Genomic DNA, 18,533 nt, shown 5'->3' with positions numbered 1-18,533 from the left:
AGCTACCACACGAGTATTGATCATCCTCCCTTCGAGATGTTATATGGGAGGAAGTGCATAACCCCGATATGTTGGGGTGAGGTTGGGCAGAGGGTCATAGGGAGTATCAAAGTGGTACTCAAGACGACAGAAAGGATCCACCAGGTCCGGAGCAGGCTTCAGATTGCTTAGAGTTGGTAGAAAAGTTATGCCGATAAGCGTCGTTCAGACCTAGAATTTCAGGTAGGAGATATGGTTCTCCTGAAGGTTTCACCTTGGAAAGGTGTCATCCGGTTCAGGAAACTGGGCAAGTTGGGCCCCAGGTACATTGGTCCTTTCAGGTTTATAGCCCGAGTGGGCAAGGTGGTGTATAGCCTAGATCTACCAGCCGATCTTAGTCAGAACCACAGTACCTTTCATGTCTCCCAGCTGCGGAAGTGCTTGGTAGATGAATCTGCGGTGGTGCCTCTAGAGGATATTTAGGTGGACGACAACTTTAACTACATCGAGCGACCGGTAGCCATCCTCGACAGGAAGACGAAGGATCTGAGGAATAAGAGATTCGAGTTAGTGAAGTTGCAATGGCAGCACCACAAGGGCTAAGAATGGACTTGGGAGCTGGAGGACGAGATGAGGGAGCACTACCCAGAGCTTTTCCCAGATACAACAAACTTCAAAGGCGAAGCCTAAAATAAGTTAGGGGGATTTGTAACGCCCAGATCTTGGTATGTATTTTTAAAAAAATATATTTATTTTTTCAAAAGGACTCGACGAGTTGGAGGCCCCAGACTTGCCGAGTAGGAACGGATTTTTGGACGCGGGACTTGAAGTCTACTTGACAAGTTGAGACCCCAACTCGACGAGTAAGGCTGCCAAAGTGAAACCCTAATTTCAGGGTTTACACCCTATTTAAGCACCTTAACCTCCAAAGGGTGGCCTCATTTGCAGCCTCCATCGTCCCAAACCCTAGCCACAAAACCCTAATACGTTTTTGAGAGTTTTGAGCCATTCTTGGTACTTTCTTGATGTTTTGAATAAGAAGAGACTTGAGGAAGGAGCAAGGAAGTGAAGGAAAAGAGTAGATCCAGAAGTAGAGCTTCATTTATGGTTCACCCAAGGTATAAAGCTCTTACCCTGCTTATTGGGTGTTTAGATCTAGTTTTTAAGGCTTATTCTCCATGTTTTGGTTCGATAATGGTGGCCTTTGGGATTTGGATGACCCTATGGAAAGAACCTTCAGATATAGAGTCGTTGAAGGACTCCATGGCATAAAGGTGCTAACTTTATGGCCATGGGAGTCCTATGAAACTTGTGAACCACCTTTTAGGGCCTTTTGAGCTAAATAACCCATGCATGGACGTAAAGTTAGTAACTTTACATGATATATCGACCTTAGAGGACCAGATCTATGGTTTGGAAGCATTGAGCCCAACAGAAAGTAACTTAAAGGATATAGACTAAGGGGAACTCGACGAGTTGTTCATGCAACCCGAAGAGTTGGATCGTGGCCCTAACCTTTTTTTGTTACTGGCCACACTTGTCGATTCTAGGAGATGACTTAATGAGTTGGACATGGTTTTTGGGTTTTGAAGATTGAAGAACTCGGCGAGTTCAAGGAGGAACTCGATGAGTTGTGAGCAAAATGTCTCGACTTTGTTATGAGGAGGAACTCGACACGTTCATGAAAGAGCTCGACGAGTAGGATCGAGATTCCAGGGTATTATGGATCATGGAACTCAACGAGTTGATGGACCAACTCGGCGAGTTGAGTCAACCAGGATGTTAACTTTGACTTTGACCATTGACCAGACCCTTAAAGGGGTTATGAGTATGAAAAGGTAACTAAAGGAGATTATTATGTGTAGGGGTTTGAGAGGAGTTGATCCTGGAGAAGATGATAGTTCAGTTACTACACGACACTCGAGGTGAGTTACCTTCCAGTAGGAGTGGGTCGAACGCACCAATGTCGGCTCACTAGTATTGATTATAGTTAAGATGATTGTCTTTGTGATAATTATCTGGTATGCCACTATATGTTATGCTTTATGTGCTAGTATGATATGTTATTATGTGGTAGTGGTAGGGGTAAAATAGTCCCCGATTATCGGTTGAAAGAGACCGAAGGGGAGGCCAACACCCATATATACTAGGCAGTTACCGATTGAAAGAAACCGAAGGGGAGGCCAGCACCCAGATATGCTATCTAGGCGTTATGTGATTATATGGTATGTGGTATGATAGGGGAACTCATTAAGCTTTGTGCTTACAGTTTTCAGTTTTTGGTTCAGGTCCTTCTTCTTCGAAGGGAAAGGAGCCAGCACGATAGCAGCGCATCGCACACATGATTTTCCGCACATGAGACTCTTGGATTTGTATTCTGACATTATTTTCATATGCTATGTTTTGAGATGGATGGCTTGTGGTTTTCATGATATGAGATAACATTGATGACATTTTTAGTAAACTGTTTTATGAATCTATAAATTAAAAATGAAATTTTTGGTCTTGAAACTTGGGATGTTACATATATACTAAAAGTTATTAATGAAAAATTAAACTATTTACTTTAACAGATGAAATAAATTGATTGTTAGTTATTACTTTGGATATATATGTTGAAACTTCGTGCTAAATTAGTATATCACAACCCTAACTACATATGACTTGTCGGGGACCATTAACATTTTGAATCAAACAAAGCAGCTACATTTTGTGAATTGAATAAACAAACTAATGAAATTGTCATATGATGGTTGGAGGAAAATATGATCCGTGTACGTTCTTTGACTTATGGAAAATACAGATCATTGTGTTATCAGGTCGTTGGTCATTACATATTTTGTTCTTAATATGTTTTATATCTTAATCTTCATGTATATGTATTGTTGTAATATCGACAGAACAAAAGCAATAATAAAAAAAAAGTATAAAAAGGGAATTGTTTATTGAATTTCAGGATGCTTATAAAAGGCTTACATGATCCTACATATAATTGGGCTAAATTTGGCAGGTACAACCAAATTTGAAATTTTGAAATTAACATTAAATACATGAAATTAAACATGAAAAATTGATAAATTCCGAAAATGACATAGTATATCAATAAACTGAATCTAGCACATTACGAAAATGGAACAAAATTAGGAAAAATGCAATTTGCAAACCTAAATTTTGGAATTTGGGGATTAGCCTAGGGGTAGGTTACCTTTGGAAACCTCATTTGGTAACCTGTTAGGAGCGCATGTTAGGAACGTATGTCCGTCAAGAGCTTTCTGCCTATGTACCGCACACCTTCAAATTCCTTGTGGATTAAAGTTACATTTGTTTTAAGTTGGGTTTCTTTTGGCCCCGTTTCTGTTTCTCCAACTTATTAATAAATACTTCTACCAAATCATCTATATACTCACCATTAAATATTTATTTAGATCTCAAAGGCATTACTAAACAAACATATCAAACACATTTGTAAGGCCGTCGTTTTCGAGGTGCAACATTTCTATTATCTTTAGGTTAGGTGAAACATTTGGTCTTACAGGGATGTTTTGATATTTAATGACAACATGAAATATTGTAAGTCTCATGTTTTTAAGGTGAAACATTTGTCTTTTCTCCGGGTTAAGAGTTGTGTGAAATTTGCAAAAAAAAAAAAAAAAAAAAAAAAAAAAAAAAACTTGAGTCAGGACTCTTGGTTTGTAAAACCCCAGCATGGCAACGTGCTCTATAATGTTGGACCTCCCCCCTCCCGTTTCAAAGGTGCAGCATTTTCCCTCTCTTCAGGTTAAGAGTCGTGTGAAAATTGCACAAAAAAAAAGAGTCGGGACTCTTGGTTTGTAAAACCCCAACATGGCAACGTGCTCTATAATGTTGTACCTCCCCCCCCCCACCCATCCACTAGCACCACCGTCTTTGACAACATTCCCTCCGTGTTGCGCCTCGTCATCTATCGAGACCCTCCCTATTACTTCATTTCTACTACATCCTTAACAAAATCATCGGCAAAACCAATGATCCAATAACCTAAAACCCTTTTCTCTTTCGGTGTCGTGCAATTAATCCTACACCTTTTCGATCTAATAATCTCCATTAGCAAACTAAGATATGTTTGGTATACTCCCCAGTTTAAATCACTAATGTCCTCCATAATTGAGTGTTTTGGTTGGTTTATTCAAGGGTTTTAATAGCGGGTTTGGGTTTTTTTGTATGGGTACAATAGTGGTATTAAACCGAAAAATTACAAAAATATAATGACTTATAATTTTTAACAAATAAAATTTTAAAAGATATAATATTTGCCAATGTCCCTATATGTAAAATACTTTAACACTTTCTATAAAAAACTTACCTCTATTTGTCGCTTACCCTTTAAACCTAATTTAATTTTAAAGTTGCATATTTCACATACAACAGCAACAACGAGCCACCGACACACAACACCACAACCACATTGTCGTTGTGTTCTGTTGGTTGGTGGTTAATCATTATAAAAAAATCAATGTCTTTTATATTTTTCTAGTTTCTGTTTATTACCCAACTTTTCTTTGATAGTTTGCTTTGGTTTGACTCTATTATTTCCGTAATGCAAAATGGTCTTCTGCTTATAAAGATATCAACTTCTATCTTTTCTTTGACTATTGGCCACTTATATTTTTTTATCAAATTTATGCAAATCAAATCACCCTGATTTTGATTATCTTCATGTGTAGGATTTCCCCTCTTCGGTGATTATCATGGTTGATGCAAACCAAATAACTCTGCCTTTGATTTTCTTTATCATATCCATAATATATTGAACCCTATATAATATATTGAACCCTATATGAACAACTAGAGCTCGAATAACAACCAAAAAGTAACATTAACAAGCTACTTACAACATTAGGAATCTCTTCCCAACAAAGGTGTCGGTGATAGGTAACTATATCAAGAAAAAAAAAAAAAAAGCAATCCATCAACTGCACCCATCCTTGAATGTGTCATGAACCAAAAAAAAGAAGAATTTTGAAAGGTGTCAAGGCTATTAACCATCGTCACCTCTCACAACCACGTCTCACTTCGGTTCGTAAATCAGGTATGTCTCTATATATTTTTTGAATTCCCTTCCACTTCCATGCTAGTTTCAATAGGTTGATTTTAAACAGTCTTTGTTGTAAGTCAAAATGAGTTTTAAATTGGTAGGACTATTATTACATAAGTTTGACGTACATCACTTGTTCGAATAAAATGTGTATTTGAAATCTTTTGGTCGAATATAAAACTAGTTATTGTTAGACCAAGATCATACCCTTTCAAATTAGATTGGTTATAAACTTAATTTCAACTAATATGTATAATCTTTAGAAAAGGTTATATGTATGTAGTAAATATAATGAGATTGTTTATTGTTTAGTATCTTTATATAATACAATTTGTTGCCATCTTTTATGATATAACATACTTACAACTGTTTAATTATTAAATTAAATTATGCTTATAGAAAATTTTCATTCTTTTAGATAAGGTTTTTGTATATATATACACGTTTCTTTTGTGAAATCTACAGAAAAGTGCTTATGTTTAGGCATCATAATCGATTTAATCCATATCTTTTTTTAGTCAATTAGGCTCCAAAAACATCAATTATATTCATTTTAACCAGTTTACCGATAAAAATGTTAGTAAACCGAACCAACAGAATATAAGGATTTTTTTAAAAAAATATATTATTTTTTTTATTTTTTTTTCATATTATTTTAGTATATTTTTTGCGTCTAACGGTTTGTATTATCTTACATTAATCTTATGATACTTTTTTTGTCTGACAGAGGATATCTTTTATGAAAATATTTTTTTTTTCTAAAAATAACCGTTTTTGTAATAATTTTGTCAAACGGATTGTATTATCTTATGTTAATCTTATAATATTTTTTTTTAATTATGTTACATTAGTTTTATGATATTTTCTTAGTATGACAAATAATATCTATTATGAAAAAAATCTTTTAAAAATAATCGTTTTTATTACATTTATTTCTAATGAATTGTATTATCATACATTAATTTTATTATATATATTCTTTGTTGATAATTTATATTACAAAATAGTTTTTTTTTTCAAAAAATAAATTTTTATAATATTTTTATCTAACAAATTGTTATCTTATATTAATCTTATAAAAACGGGTTTTTTTAGAAAAAAAAATTAATAATAGATATTTTCTATCAAACAAAAAAAATACAATAAGATAATGTAAGATATCAATATGTTAGACAATAGTATTATAGAAATTGTAATTTTTAGAAGAAAACAAAATATTTCATAATAGATATTATTTGTCGAAGAAAAAAAATATCATTAATGCAAGATCACACAACTAGTTACATAAATATTATAAAAACAATTGTTTTTAAAAGAAAAACATTATTTTCATAATATATATTTTCTATCAGATAAATAAAATATTATAAGATTAATGTAAGATATCAATCTATTAAACTCATATATTATAAAAACAATTATTTTTAGAAGATTTTTTTTAATAATAGATATTATCTGTAGACACAAAAAACAATAAGACCGATATAAGATAATACAATCCGTTACATAAATAATATAAAAACATTTAATTTTAGAAGAAAAAAAAATATTTTAATAACATATATTATCTATTAGAAAAAAAAAATTACGATAAGATTAATGTATGATAATACAATCTGTTAGACAAAAAAAATACTAAAATTATAAAGTAATATTAAAAAATTAAAAATAAACTTTTAAAAAGTCCTAATATTTGGGATTTATTTATGAATAAATATTTATATTATATATGTTGATGACCGGTTTACTGATAAAAAAATCAAAATGAATATAATTAATGTTTAGATTTTTCAATAAATTTCTTCAGTTACTTTATATAAAAACTTTTTGCAAATAAAAATAAAAAATAAAGTATAAAACATTCCACGTTTACACCTAACCAACCAAACAGCATACCCATTCAAATGAAATTGGTTACAAATATAGGGCGTGTTTGGCAAGAGTAGCTGTTAGTTGGAAGCGGATATCGGTTAGCTGGTAGCGGGTAGCAGGTAACTGGTAGCGGGAAGCTATAACTTTTATTTGTTATATGAATATTTGGCAAAAGTAGCTGGAAGCTTTTGAAATATATAAAATTACATAAAAGGACAATTGATTAAAAATAAATAAACAGATAAATATATTTTTAAGGGTAATTAAGGAAATTAATTTCAAAAGCTCATGAGCGTTTTGTTAAACGGTACATGAAGTAGCTTTTAGAATCGGAGCGTTTTGTTAAAACTAACAGCTAAACGCTCGTACTGCCAAACAAAGCTTTTTGTTTAAACTAGAGCGTTTTATCAAAAACTAAAACTAGAATGTAACATCCCAAAAATACGAGCCAAAAATTTCATTTTAAAACATATACTTTGCAAACATTAGAATTAAAACGTTCACCAATCATATCATTTCATAAAAGTTATCGCATGTCTTGAAAAACATTTTTATAAAACATAATAATGTCAGAGTACAAATTCCCAGGAGGGTCTCATAGTGCGGAATACTAGGCATGTGTGTGATGGGCCGCTACCGCGCCAGCTCCTTCCCCTTCGAAGAAGAGGTACCTGAAACCAAAACTGAAAACTGTAAGCATGAAGCTTAGTGAGTTCCCCCACTGTACCACATACCATATAATCACATAACATGCATATACTGTCGGGCATATCTAGGTGCCCGACTTACCCCTTCGGTCCTCTCGACCGGATACTGCCTAGCATATTTGGGTGCTGGCCTCCCCTTCGGTCCTTACGACCGGATACTGCCTAGCATACTGGGTGCTGGCCTTCCCTTCGGTCCTTACGACCGGATACTGGGGACTATTTCACCCCTACTGCTACCACATAACACATATCACATAGCAACATATCATACTAGCACATAAACATAACACAGGTAGTAGCAACCCCAAATGAATGTCACAGAGACAATCATCTATCATACAACTCCTACTGGTGGGTCGGCATTGTGGTCGTAGACCCACCGCAACCGGAAAGTAACTCACCTCGAAAAGTAGCTACCGAAAGTCTGACTGCTAGACGTCTGGCTGCTGCACCGGTAATCCTCCGGCTACAAATCCATAAACATAGATTAGCCACTCATAAATACCCTTGGTCAATTGACTGACCCAACCCAGGTCCAACGTCAACTCCTTGGTCAAAGTCAACTGCCAGTTGACTGGACTCGCCTAGTCATGGCACAGACTCGCCGAGTCCTTCTCCTACTAACCCGGTCCTACTCGCCAGATCCCTCTTCCCACTCACCGAGTCACTCCTAACTCACCACTCGGGACTATAGAACCGACTCGTGGTCCGACTCGCCGATCCCAAGAACAACTCGCCAAGTCCCATGAGCAGACCTCCTACTCGCTTCCAAATCCTCACCAGAGCATCCCTTAAGAGGATTTGGAGTTCTGGGACTATTGCTACACGTTAAATTGCTAATTTCGCATGCAGATACGAAGGGTTGGACCTTCAACACTTAAACCCCTCTTTCTCAGAGAAAGTTCATATGACTCGCCGAGTTTGAAGAACAACTCGTCGAGTTCCAAGCAATCTTCATAGGACTCGCCGTGTTGTTCATCCAACTCGCCGAGTTCCACTTTGGGACTCGCCGAGTCCCTTCGACCCACTTCCCATACAGACCAAATCTGAGACATGCAACGCTTCAAAACCATAGATCCATGCTCCTAGGGCATGCTTATCACGTAAAGTTGCAAACTTTACGTGCATGCATGGCCCTATAAGCTCAAGAAGGCAAATCCAAGTTCTTTAAGAGGTCATACACTCAAAAGGGACCCCAATAACTCCAACCACAAAGACTTTATACTTCTAAGATATCCATAAGATCCCAATCTGAAGTCCTTTCAGAACTTAGAGCATAAATACATGGAGTTTGAGGTTTTAGGGCTTGAAAACCACTAATTTGGGACAAAAAGGGGATCTAATGAACTAGTGATCAAGGTAAGAACTTTTCTACCTGAATGGATGCTTCTCACAGTGTAGATTTCGGATCTACCTCCCCTCCTTGCACACTTCAACCTCCTCTTCCTTCCTTTAAGCTCCAAACCTTCTCCACAAAGCCAAAATCACTCTCAGGAACAATATGGGGGATAGGGTTTCTTTCTATAGCTCTCTGGAAGTGTTAGGGACAAGGAGGCCAAGTTAGAGCGTTTAAATAGGGTGCAAACACCCGGATTAGGGTTTTTGTCTAAACAGGTTCTACTCACCGAGTTCGGGGACCGACTCGCCGACTCCAAAGTTCAAACCCTACGCCTTATCCCGCTCCTACTCGGCGATTTGGTCCTTCAACTCGCCGAGTCCAAGGCAAAAATGCACAAAATTAAAACATTATACACACAGGAACCAAGTGCTACATAGAAGCTCCCAAACGCTTCCAAAAGCTCCGTGCCAAACACGCCATAATGAAAATTGTTTTTATGTTTCACCCTTAAAAAAGGTTTCTAATCCATGAGGTCAAGGTATTGTATGGGAATATGAATATGATTTTTTAGTTCACATAAAGACATGTTTCACCGGAGAAAATTACAAATTTAGCCAAATATACTAATTAATTTGTGGAAAATAACAAAAAAAACCAAAATTGTATTTTTAGCCATTAAAATCGCAGATATGTATAATCCCTCTATGATTTCACCATTCCATTTGCGAACGTACAAGTGGCTAAAGAACAAGCGTGCTTTAGCCACTTGTACATTTGTAGGTGGTTTTTTTTCGTTGTATGTATAACCTTTTTCCAGCCTAAAATCGCAGATGGACTATGTCCATCTGCGATTTCCTCTCTATTCACCTGCGATTTTGTGTTTATTATTATTATTATTATTATTATTATTATTATTATTATTATTATTATTATTTTGACTACGAAATTGATAGGGTTTAACTGTGAAACAACCTTATTATATATAAAAAAAAATTTCAAAAAACTATCATTTTTCTTGTTATTTCCTTAGAAAAATTGTTTAAAACCTCTCTAAAAAAGATAGTAAAAAATAAAGAAAAAAAAACTTTTTATACAAAATAGCTACGAAATCACATATGGAATGTACAAAATCACAGATTAACTATTTCATTTACAAACATACAAGTGCCTAAAGCACAGATGACCTTTAGGTATTTATACGTTCACAAATGAAAATGCGAAATCACAGATGTCTTAGTCCATCTGTGATTTTAAGGGCTAGTTTTGTATTTGGGTTTTTTTTAACTATTTTCCACAGTAATTATTAATGTATTTGGCTAAATTTACAATTTTCTCCCCGGTATATATTTACTCTAATCCTTTTTAAATTTTACTTTAAGAATATAATTATCAGTAAATCATGACTTTGTTCCATACGTATACCGATTTTCTCCAGTTTGGCCCAAAGCCAAAAGGATCATTAGCTTCAGATTTTAATCAATAACCAAATCAAACCTCGCAATACCACTAGTATGAAAAAAAAAATCGAATCAGTATATTAGCTTCAGATTTTAATCAATAACTTTTGCAGGATTCAGTATATTCGCTTCTTAACAAAGCGATTGTATCTTCATCTTGGGCTGAGTCCACACAATGGAAAGAGGCTTTACTCGGGGCAAGTTTGATTGATTCTTCTCCTTTTCTTCACTGGCATTAATCACGATAGTTTAGTCACTGGTTCTATGTGCTTTTTCTCTTTGCAATTGTTGTGCACACCAAGTGTTCGACATATTGCTTCATAGACTGTTTCTTCACCAAATATGAGGAGAAGTTCAATCTTACCATTGTTACCTCTACACCGACCCTTAAAATCTTCCCTATATGACAAATCCCCTTTCACCAAATCAAGTTTTATGTGGATTCAAATCATGCACAAAACCAGTGGAGGAAGAAGACCCAAAAAGAAAATCTACCACAGAGTCCACGAACTAGACAATGCCATGGACCTCCAAAAGAAACCCAATGTCATCTTAAACCTCAAATCAATCATCCAATCACAAAAGAACCAGTCTTTACTTCTTAGAGACCTCGAAAAAGAAGTTGGATTTATTGAAAAATGGAATTTCATCGCTGTTTTTCTTAAAGAAGGTTATGAAGGGTCGAGATTGGTAGATAAATGTCCCCTTTTGATGTTTAGGGATAAGTTTTTAGCACTCAGTGGTAGGAGAGACAACATTTATCATGTGTTGTATGAACATAAATTTATAAATTTTTATAGACATCTTTGTTATGTTTTTATAAACATCTTTAGAAAAAATGCCATTAAAAACCAAAAACTAAAGATGCCAAACCAAAAAGAAAAAAAAAATGATAGAACTATTGTCAGGATCTCTTTTGTACATTATTTTGGAAAAGAGGCATATACATGTAAATATCGTTCAGTAGAATCCTAAATTCATGAGAGCAATTCCGAGTAGTAGCAATTTATTAATGGAAGATATCAACAGTTTTAAACTAGAACTGGAACAAGAAGAATTGAACTTAAATTTTCATCCTAAGTTCCAAGAATAGATGATATTAAAAACATTCGATAAAAGAATTGATTTACAATAAATATTGATTACCAGATAAAGAGACATCAAAGTCGCTTTGGCCGAGTGGTTAAGGCGTGTGCCTGCTAAGTACATGGGGTTTCCCCGCGAGAGTTCGAATCTCTCAGGCGACGATTTTTTTCAATGTTGCAAATTTTAATCCAAACGATGAATTTCACTTTTTACTTTTGGAATGGTACGTGGGGTATTCTACTGCTTTTGTTCTACTTTCTTTTCCTTTTTCGTATCTTCTTCATTTATATAAACGAAAAAAAATAAAGATAGTTGTTTAATTTAGGATAATCTTTTCCGTAAGTTATACACATTTTTTTGTAGGTTAATATGTTTTTGTTACGATTTTGTTTCAAAAAAAAATTATAAATTTGTCTTAAAATTAGTTTTATCTGAGTTTAAAAAACTTATAAATTTTATTATGAATTTCATTTATAAAATTTACAAATTTGCATCAAAGGGCTTTTAGCTCAACGGTATTAGGTCTTGTCTTCCTTTTTGAGATTGAGGATTCGAATCCCTTTGTGGACATAAATGGAATTAATGAGTAGTTTAGGAGTAGATTGTCCATTTAAAAGAAAGCAAATTCACCTCAAAACAAGCTTTAAAAAAACTAATGTCCATGGCTTGGTTTGTCAATTTAAGTTCCTAATTTATGATATAAGATTCCCCTGATATTTAGAATTTTATTTTTTTAAATGTCATTTGATCTTTCTAAACATAATGAAAATGGAATAAAAGAAATAGTTTGGTATAGAAGTTTTCTTTTTATTTACTTTCTCCGTTCCAAAATTATAGTTCATCTTTCATTTTTGGTTTGTTCCAAAATAATAGTCTATTTCTGATATTAAATAACATTTTTACAAAAATAGTCCTCATTATTACTTAACCAACGAACCATTTAATGGAACATTAAATGCAAAGTAAAGACAAAACTGTCATTTTATTGAATAAAGTTAGTGGTAATTAATGTTTCCTTAATCTGTGTGTTTTTTGTCTGTAGACAATAATTTTGGGACGGAGAGAGTACATATTAATGGAATATGGGATCGATGGAGGTTTATTGATGTATATTTAAAAAAAAAAAAAAAAAAAAAAAAAAAAAAAAAAAAAAAAAAAGAAGAAGAAGAAGTAATAACGTCAGAGGTGAAATCGATGTAGCTTTTGGGAGAATGAAACCGACCACCCGTGTATATGCCTAATGTACCTGAAGGACAAAAGCGGTGGAAGGAGAAAGGTAGGAATGGTGTTGAAGGGATGTAGAAGAAAAAAGAAGCGGCGGAATCTGTTGATGCCATCACGTGTAAATTGATGCTCTCTAACCAAGGACAGGGGTAAAAGGGAAAACGCAAATAGATTATGAAGGAAACCAAAAGAAAAATAAAAGGACCAATATACTTGGTTTGTGGGTGTGTAGATAATCTATTTTTGTTATTAATATTAAGATAGTATTAAGTACATATCATGTCATTTTAAAAAGCATATTGTCTCTGCAATGAAGATTATTGGTTCCATGCGATATTTTACTGGTTTCATGCGATATTTCACACAGTAGGTTCATGATTCACACTCTCACACATTTAAAATATTGCTAGTGTTCAACGATTGAACTCCCAGATAGAACCTATCAAAACTATATAATTTTAACTAAAATTTGATTTAAAACATTGTTTAATTTGAAGCCGATTATAATTTGCTTAAATTACGTCCAATTTATCAAACATAACATGGTTTGCTTTAGTTAATATGCAAACAAAAAAAAAGATAAGCATGTCCTTGCTGTTGGCACATGAATATCCATTGTCTCTGTAAATTTATATACATAAATCTATGTTATTCTTTTTTTTAAATACACATGGAATGTCAATATTTATGAAAACAAAAATTGCTTATGTCAATTATGAAGAAATTTGGGGAAACGATTATAACAAAGTCATAGTAAAAATGATCACTTGAAAGTAATTACTTCTAAAGAAAATGAAGTGGATCGGACATAATCAATATAAGAAACAGAAAACATATTATTTAAAATTGAAGTAAATAGGAATTATATTATATTTAAAATTCGAAATTTGTATTTATATCATATAGTTTTGTGTTAAAATGACATTGTATTGGAAGTTCTATACCTAATCTTATATACATGACAACTACATATTCACTTTATACATATATATATATATATATATATATATATATATATATATATATATATATATATATATATATATATATATATATATATATAACACATTGTATTAGTAATAAAAATGCAACTTGGTTCTGATTCTTCATAGTTGCTTTCGTCACCACCTTTTGTTAAGGTGTTGATGTAGTAATCCTAGTCATCAAAAAAATATCTTGTAGTGATATGAGTCATCAAATCCTTTCCTCACCACCTTTTGTTAAGGCCTGTAATGTGGTAATCTTAGTAAGCAAATCAACTCCTTTCCTCACCATATTTTGCCAAGATGATGACATGGTAATCCAAGTCAACAAAAAATTACCATATCAGTGATCTTAATCAATAAATCGGAGTCACATAACATTTTCGAATCATATTGGTTTGAATGCTACTCAATACTAGATATACTAAGTCCCTGGGATAGAAATTAGTGTTTAAAGTGCATAACTCCTCAAATGATGTCCAATGTTCAAACCCTAGCACCAACCCCGGAGTTACGAAGGAGCCCGATATGCCTTCAAATTTTTGTCCAGTAGTGTAAATGCTTTCGGAGATTTTCGTTTTATATTGCGGTGTTACCTGGAAAAAATTTGGTTATTTCTAACTTATAAATCCAAGATCAACATGGCCCAAAATATTTAAAATAGTCCAAATGTTCAAGTGATCCAAACTTTTTATGCCCAAAAGACAAATTAGTATAATGAAACAAAAAAAATGTAGAAACCCATTTTTCTTGTTTTGCAAAAAAAATCGGAAGTATCAAAGAGAGATTTGTTCCGCCCACCCTCCGCACTTACGCAGTGTTCGTTGTTGCTGGCTAACACATCCAAATATTGTTAGTGCTCCATAATACTCGATGTGCCTTTCGACAGATTCAACATGAGTTTACCACATTGTACACTTTACCCTCTAAGCAGATTAAGTTTACCGGTTCAAAACATCCACAACCTATTTATTAACGTTTTTTTATTGTGATTTATTAAACAATAACTTTTTATACAAAATATGTAACAAATTTCGAAATACAACCAATTTATGCAACCAATGAACCACGTATACGTTTGAACAACCTTATGGTTATATTAAATTATAACATACTAATACTATACATTTAATCTCCATTAAAATATTTATTCTCTTAATGATTTGGAGAGCATCAATCTGTACATTGGAGCCCCATTATCCAAAACATGTTTTTCCCAATCCGACTGAACCCCAAACGGGTTTTCTTTCAACCATTCTTCTTGATGATCAATTATAAACTTCCCATTTCCATATTTCAAAAACTCTTCTTTCATCCTCAATGCAACACCTTCTATATCAGATTGAAGAAACACCTAATTTTCCATATAATCCAAAAATCATATATAATAAAACTATAATGAATTTTCATTAATAAAAAAAAAAAAAAAAAAAAAAATCTTTACCTTTCCATCATAGGAAAGCAGATGGAGTATGGCTTCGATGAGTGATCTCTGAACCATTTTCCACCTGTGTTCTGGTCTATTGAAGTCAGGGTTTGGACACTACAAGTAAATAAAATCTCATTTTAATTTTTTTATTAAAAAATAAAATCCATTTAATAACCAAATCCAATTCTCTCATTTCAATCAATTACCTGTATCGATGCAAAAACTAGTTTTCCAGGATAACAAGAAACAATTGATCCAAATGTTGATGTTGCATTTGTTTCAATGAAGTATCTGCAATTTTTTTTCTTAAATTGAACTATCAAAAAAATCATTTTTGACAATTTAAAAACCGATTAAAATCTAGAAATTGTACCCGTTTTTTAAATCGGACAGATGGCAAGTTTCCAGGCATCGCTTTACAAGCTGCAAAGTTTCAAAATACAGAAAAAACAAAAACCACATTCAGCAGATGAAAAAAAATAACAATCTAATAATAATAATAATAACAAAAAAAAAAAAAAAAAAAAAAAAAAAACTTAACAAGAGACAACCTTCCCATTCATTTCTAATCCAAGAAAATTCATATCCTTCCTCTTTCTAGCCATTCCAAAGAGAAACATTCCATTACCTGTAATTACTAATTTTAAATTAAAAATTAATGTATTAAGATTTAAGAAGCTTGTAGAAAGTCAACGAAAAAGTCAATACCACTTCCAATATCAACAAACAAAGGTCGATCTGGATCAGCATAAATTGTGTGCCAATCAATGATGTAAGGGTATCCCTGCTCTCAATAAACCATGACCAATAAATTTTTTTAAAAAAATGGAATAAAAAAAAATAATCAGAAAAGAAGTAAAGCATACTCTATCTAATGCCATAAGTCCAGGAAGCTTTCTTCCTTTAAGAAACTCCCATACAACCGAAGCATTTTCAATAATGTTGAAATTTGAAGAAACCATTGATTCCTCCATTAAAGCTTTACATGCCATATTTCCAATAACTGTAACATCACAATTTTCTTGACTTAATTTTCCTATTACTTTTGCCAATATTGAAGTCCCATAACTATCTTGATTCGATAATCCAAACTTAACTGGACCAATCCACACAATTTTCTGCAATATATTACAATAGATTTAAAAAAAAAAAAAAAGAGTAATAAATCACATGAGTTGAAATTAGTCAAAATTACAGTATTCATGCATTATCACCTTTGACTTTGAAAGCAATGTTGTTATTTCTTCCAATGAAGTTGGGCCAAGACCAAAAGGTGTCCAACCTAAGAGAATCTTGAAATAGTCAACATTGACTTTTCTTGACCATGAATGAAGTTACACAAAAAAGTCAAAATGTTACCTTCCGGAATGCATTGAGCAGACACAAGCTCTGGGTTTTTAAAATGATCATTCATACACCAAAAATCTTTAGGAAAGAAAATGGGAATGTTTCTAGAATTTGCAGATTTTATTATTTTAATAGCTTCTTTAAATGCTCCAAACTCTATATATTTATTAGGTACTGAAAATCCAAGAGCATGCATTATTTGAAATGCGATGTTTCCAACAAATATTAAACCATCAGATGAAGAAACTAAATAGTTTATGGCAGCTACTTTTTCTATAAGGTTGCCTCCTCCAACCTGGCATTGAAAAGAATTGCGAAATTTAATTCTTTAATATGTAATGTTTTAATTGTTATAAAATATAAAAGAATACCATGGCTATATATGGATTCTCTTTTGTCATAAATGCCTTTTTGAGTTGTGATAAACCTTCCTCAAATTGGAAACCAGCAACAGATGCATAACAGAAAGATGTGACACCAACAGTTGATGAAAGAGTTTTATGTGACTGGAAAAATGCATCATTTATGAAGATATCAACCCCTGATGATAACTCTTGAGAAAATCTCGAATTGTTTGCTATATCTTCTTTGAATTGAGAAAGATTTTCAAGAAGATAAATACTTGGTTTATGAGTTTCTTGACTTTCTTCCAATCTAGTTGATTCATACTCATGACATAACTTCATTGGTAGAACTTTGAGTTTGAGAAGGGACGAAATATATGCTGAAACTGAATCTAATGAATCAAGATTTGAATTGGTCTTTGTAGACCAGCTACTGATTAGAATCACTGTCGCACCAGCTTCATGCAAGTATTTAATGGTTGAAAGAGCCGATATGAATGTTTTGGAATTCTTGTTCTGATTTTCTTCGAGTAAGATGTTGGAATCAAACCTAACCATGACAATTTTGCCAAAAAGATCATCTTTTTGAAGCTCACTAAGACGTTTCACGTGTGGAAGTGCATTGAATGCGTTTCCATCATCTTCTTCGACCTGAAATTAACAGCTTTAAGTAGTAATTGTCATTAAGTCTGAACTTTTGTTGTTGGGATACAGAAGAGGGAAAACATGGTGGTGTTACGATTCGAGAAGGAGCAACAAAATGGATATCAATTTTGCAATTAAAAAGCCCTACATTTGACATCAATAGTCAAAATGTAGTTTTTTTCTTTAACAGATGAGCAATAACGACATTTTAAGGAGCATGAAATGGAATTTACCTTGTGTGCACATCTATCAATTATATGATTCAATCCCACCTCTGAAATATTTGCTGAAAAGTTGATTTTACCAATATAATGAGAATGTATGCAAAAAATTTACTGAAAAAGAAACAATAAATAATTAAGAAATTGAAATATTGGGGTGAAGGAATCTGGAAGTGTAAGTGTTTAACCTCGTAACGAAGATTTAGCCGCGCCTTTCTTCTTGAATGTCAGGTAATTTCCATTGGAACCCTGTGATTTACATGTGAAGAAAATCAACGAATAAGTCGTCCGACAGTGATGTATATCAAGAATTCGGCTCATGTTTTACTAGATTATACGGAGTGAAATTTTAGACAGATTTCCTTCCTAATTTTCTGCGTATTAAGCCGTGTGTCTGTTCGTCGGTGATGAAAGAAAATACGAGTCGGGGAAGGAGAAGATAACAAAGAGGGAAGAAGAGAAAAAGAGAAATTGATTGATGAATTTATTTATTTATTTGAAATTGACTCTTTTTTATAGGCAGTTTTCTTTATTTTTTATTATTTTTTTGTTACCATGTAAAGGTTATCCGGATAGAATCTTGGATTTCGGATCTTAGTATCCCACAAAATAATACATAACTTTAATTTATAATTTTAAAACATGAAAAATCTTTCTATATTTAATTTTTCGTTCAAAAGTTATAAAATTTTTAAAATGTTAATCATAAGTCACAACACAAAATTATAAACGGTAAACTGGTAAAGGATAAAAAAAAAACATAAAATGCTAATAAATAATAATAAAAAAAATCGAGTTAAGATACGATCTTATGATCCTACATGTG

At 33.1% G+C, this 18,533-nt stretch overlaps 1 protein-coding gene and 1 non-coding gene across 6 annotated transcripts; one reads left to right on the top strand and one right to left on the bottom strand.

Annotated features, from left to right (window-relative positions):
- Positions 1–11,593: 11,593 nt before the first annotated feature.
- On the top strand, positions 11,594–11,675 carry TRNAS-GCU (transfer RNA serine (anticodon GCU)). Its single transcript has one exon. It is a non-coding gene; the product is annotated as a tRNA-Ser (tRNA).
- A 3,078-nt stretch (positions 11,676–14,753) lies between these two features.
- LOC145088199 (phosphoglycerate kinase, cytosolic-like) lies at positions 14,754–18,177 on the bottom strand. Of its 5 annotated transcripts, none has more exons than XM_079026442.1 (12): positions 17,896–18,177; positions 17,720–17,772; positions 16,869–17,492; positions 16,510–16,792; positions 16,365–16,432; positions 16,017–16,268; positions 15,859–15,934; positions 15,702–15,787; positions 15,524–15,573; positions 15,357–15,441; positions 15,166–15,264; positions 14,754–15,075 (listed from the first exon to the last, which is right to left on the bottom strand). In XM_079026442.1, the coding sequence occupies exons 1-12, from the start codon at positions 18,026–18,028 to the stop codon at positions 14,869–14,871; spliced, it is 2,016 nt and encodes a 671-aa protein (XP_078882568.1). In that variant the 5' UTR covers positions 18,029–18,177; the 3' UTR covers positions 14,754–14,868. The 5 variants fall into 5 exon arrangements, with proteins under 5 accessions (XP_078882568.1, XP_078882569.1, XP_078882571.1 ...); XM_079026443.1 differs by having other exon boundaries at positions 15,702–15,778; XM_079026445.1 differs by having other exon boundaries at positions 16,869–17,505; positions 17,720–17,821; positions 17,896–18,028.
- Positions 18,178–18,533: the final 356 nt, after the last annotated feature.

Source organism: Lactuca serriola, chromosome 2, assembly GCF_051521515.1.
Source record: "Lactuca serriola cultivar US96UC23 chromosome 2, Lser_US96UC23_V15, whole genome shotgun sequence".
Classification (NCBI taxonomy): Eukaryota; Viridiplantae; Streptophyta; class Magnoliopsida; order Asterales; family Asteraceae; genus Lactuca; species Lactuca serriola.
This window is presented reverse-complemented; position numbering and strand designations above follow the sequence as displayed.

Coding starts and splice junctions, on each gene's coding strand:
- LOC145088199 (XM_079026442.1), bottom strand. CDS start 18,028: ATGAGCCGAATTCTTGATATACATCACTGTCGGACGACTTATTCGTTG. Junction 15,935..16,016: donor GACTTATGGCATTAGATAGA/GTATGCTTTACT, acceptor TATTGAGAGCAG/GGATACCCTTACATCATTGA. Junction 15,788..15,858: donor GTTTGTTGATATTGGAAGTG/GTATTGACTTTT, acceptor ATTTAAAATTAG/TAATTACAGGTAATGGAATG.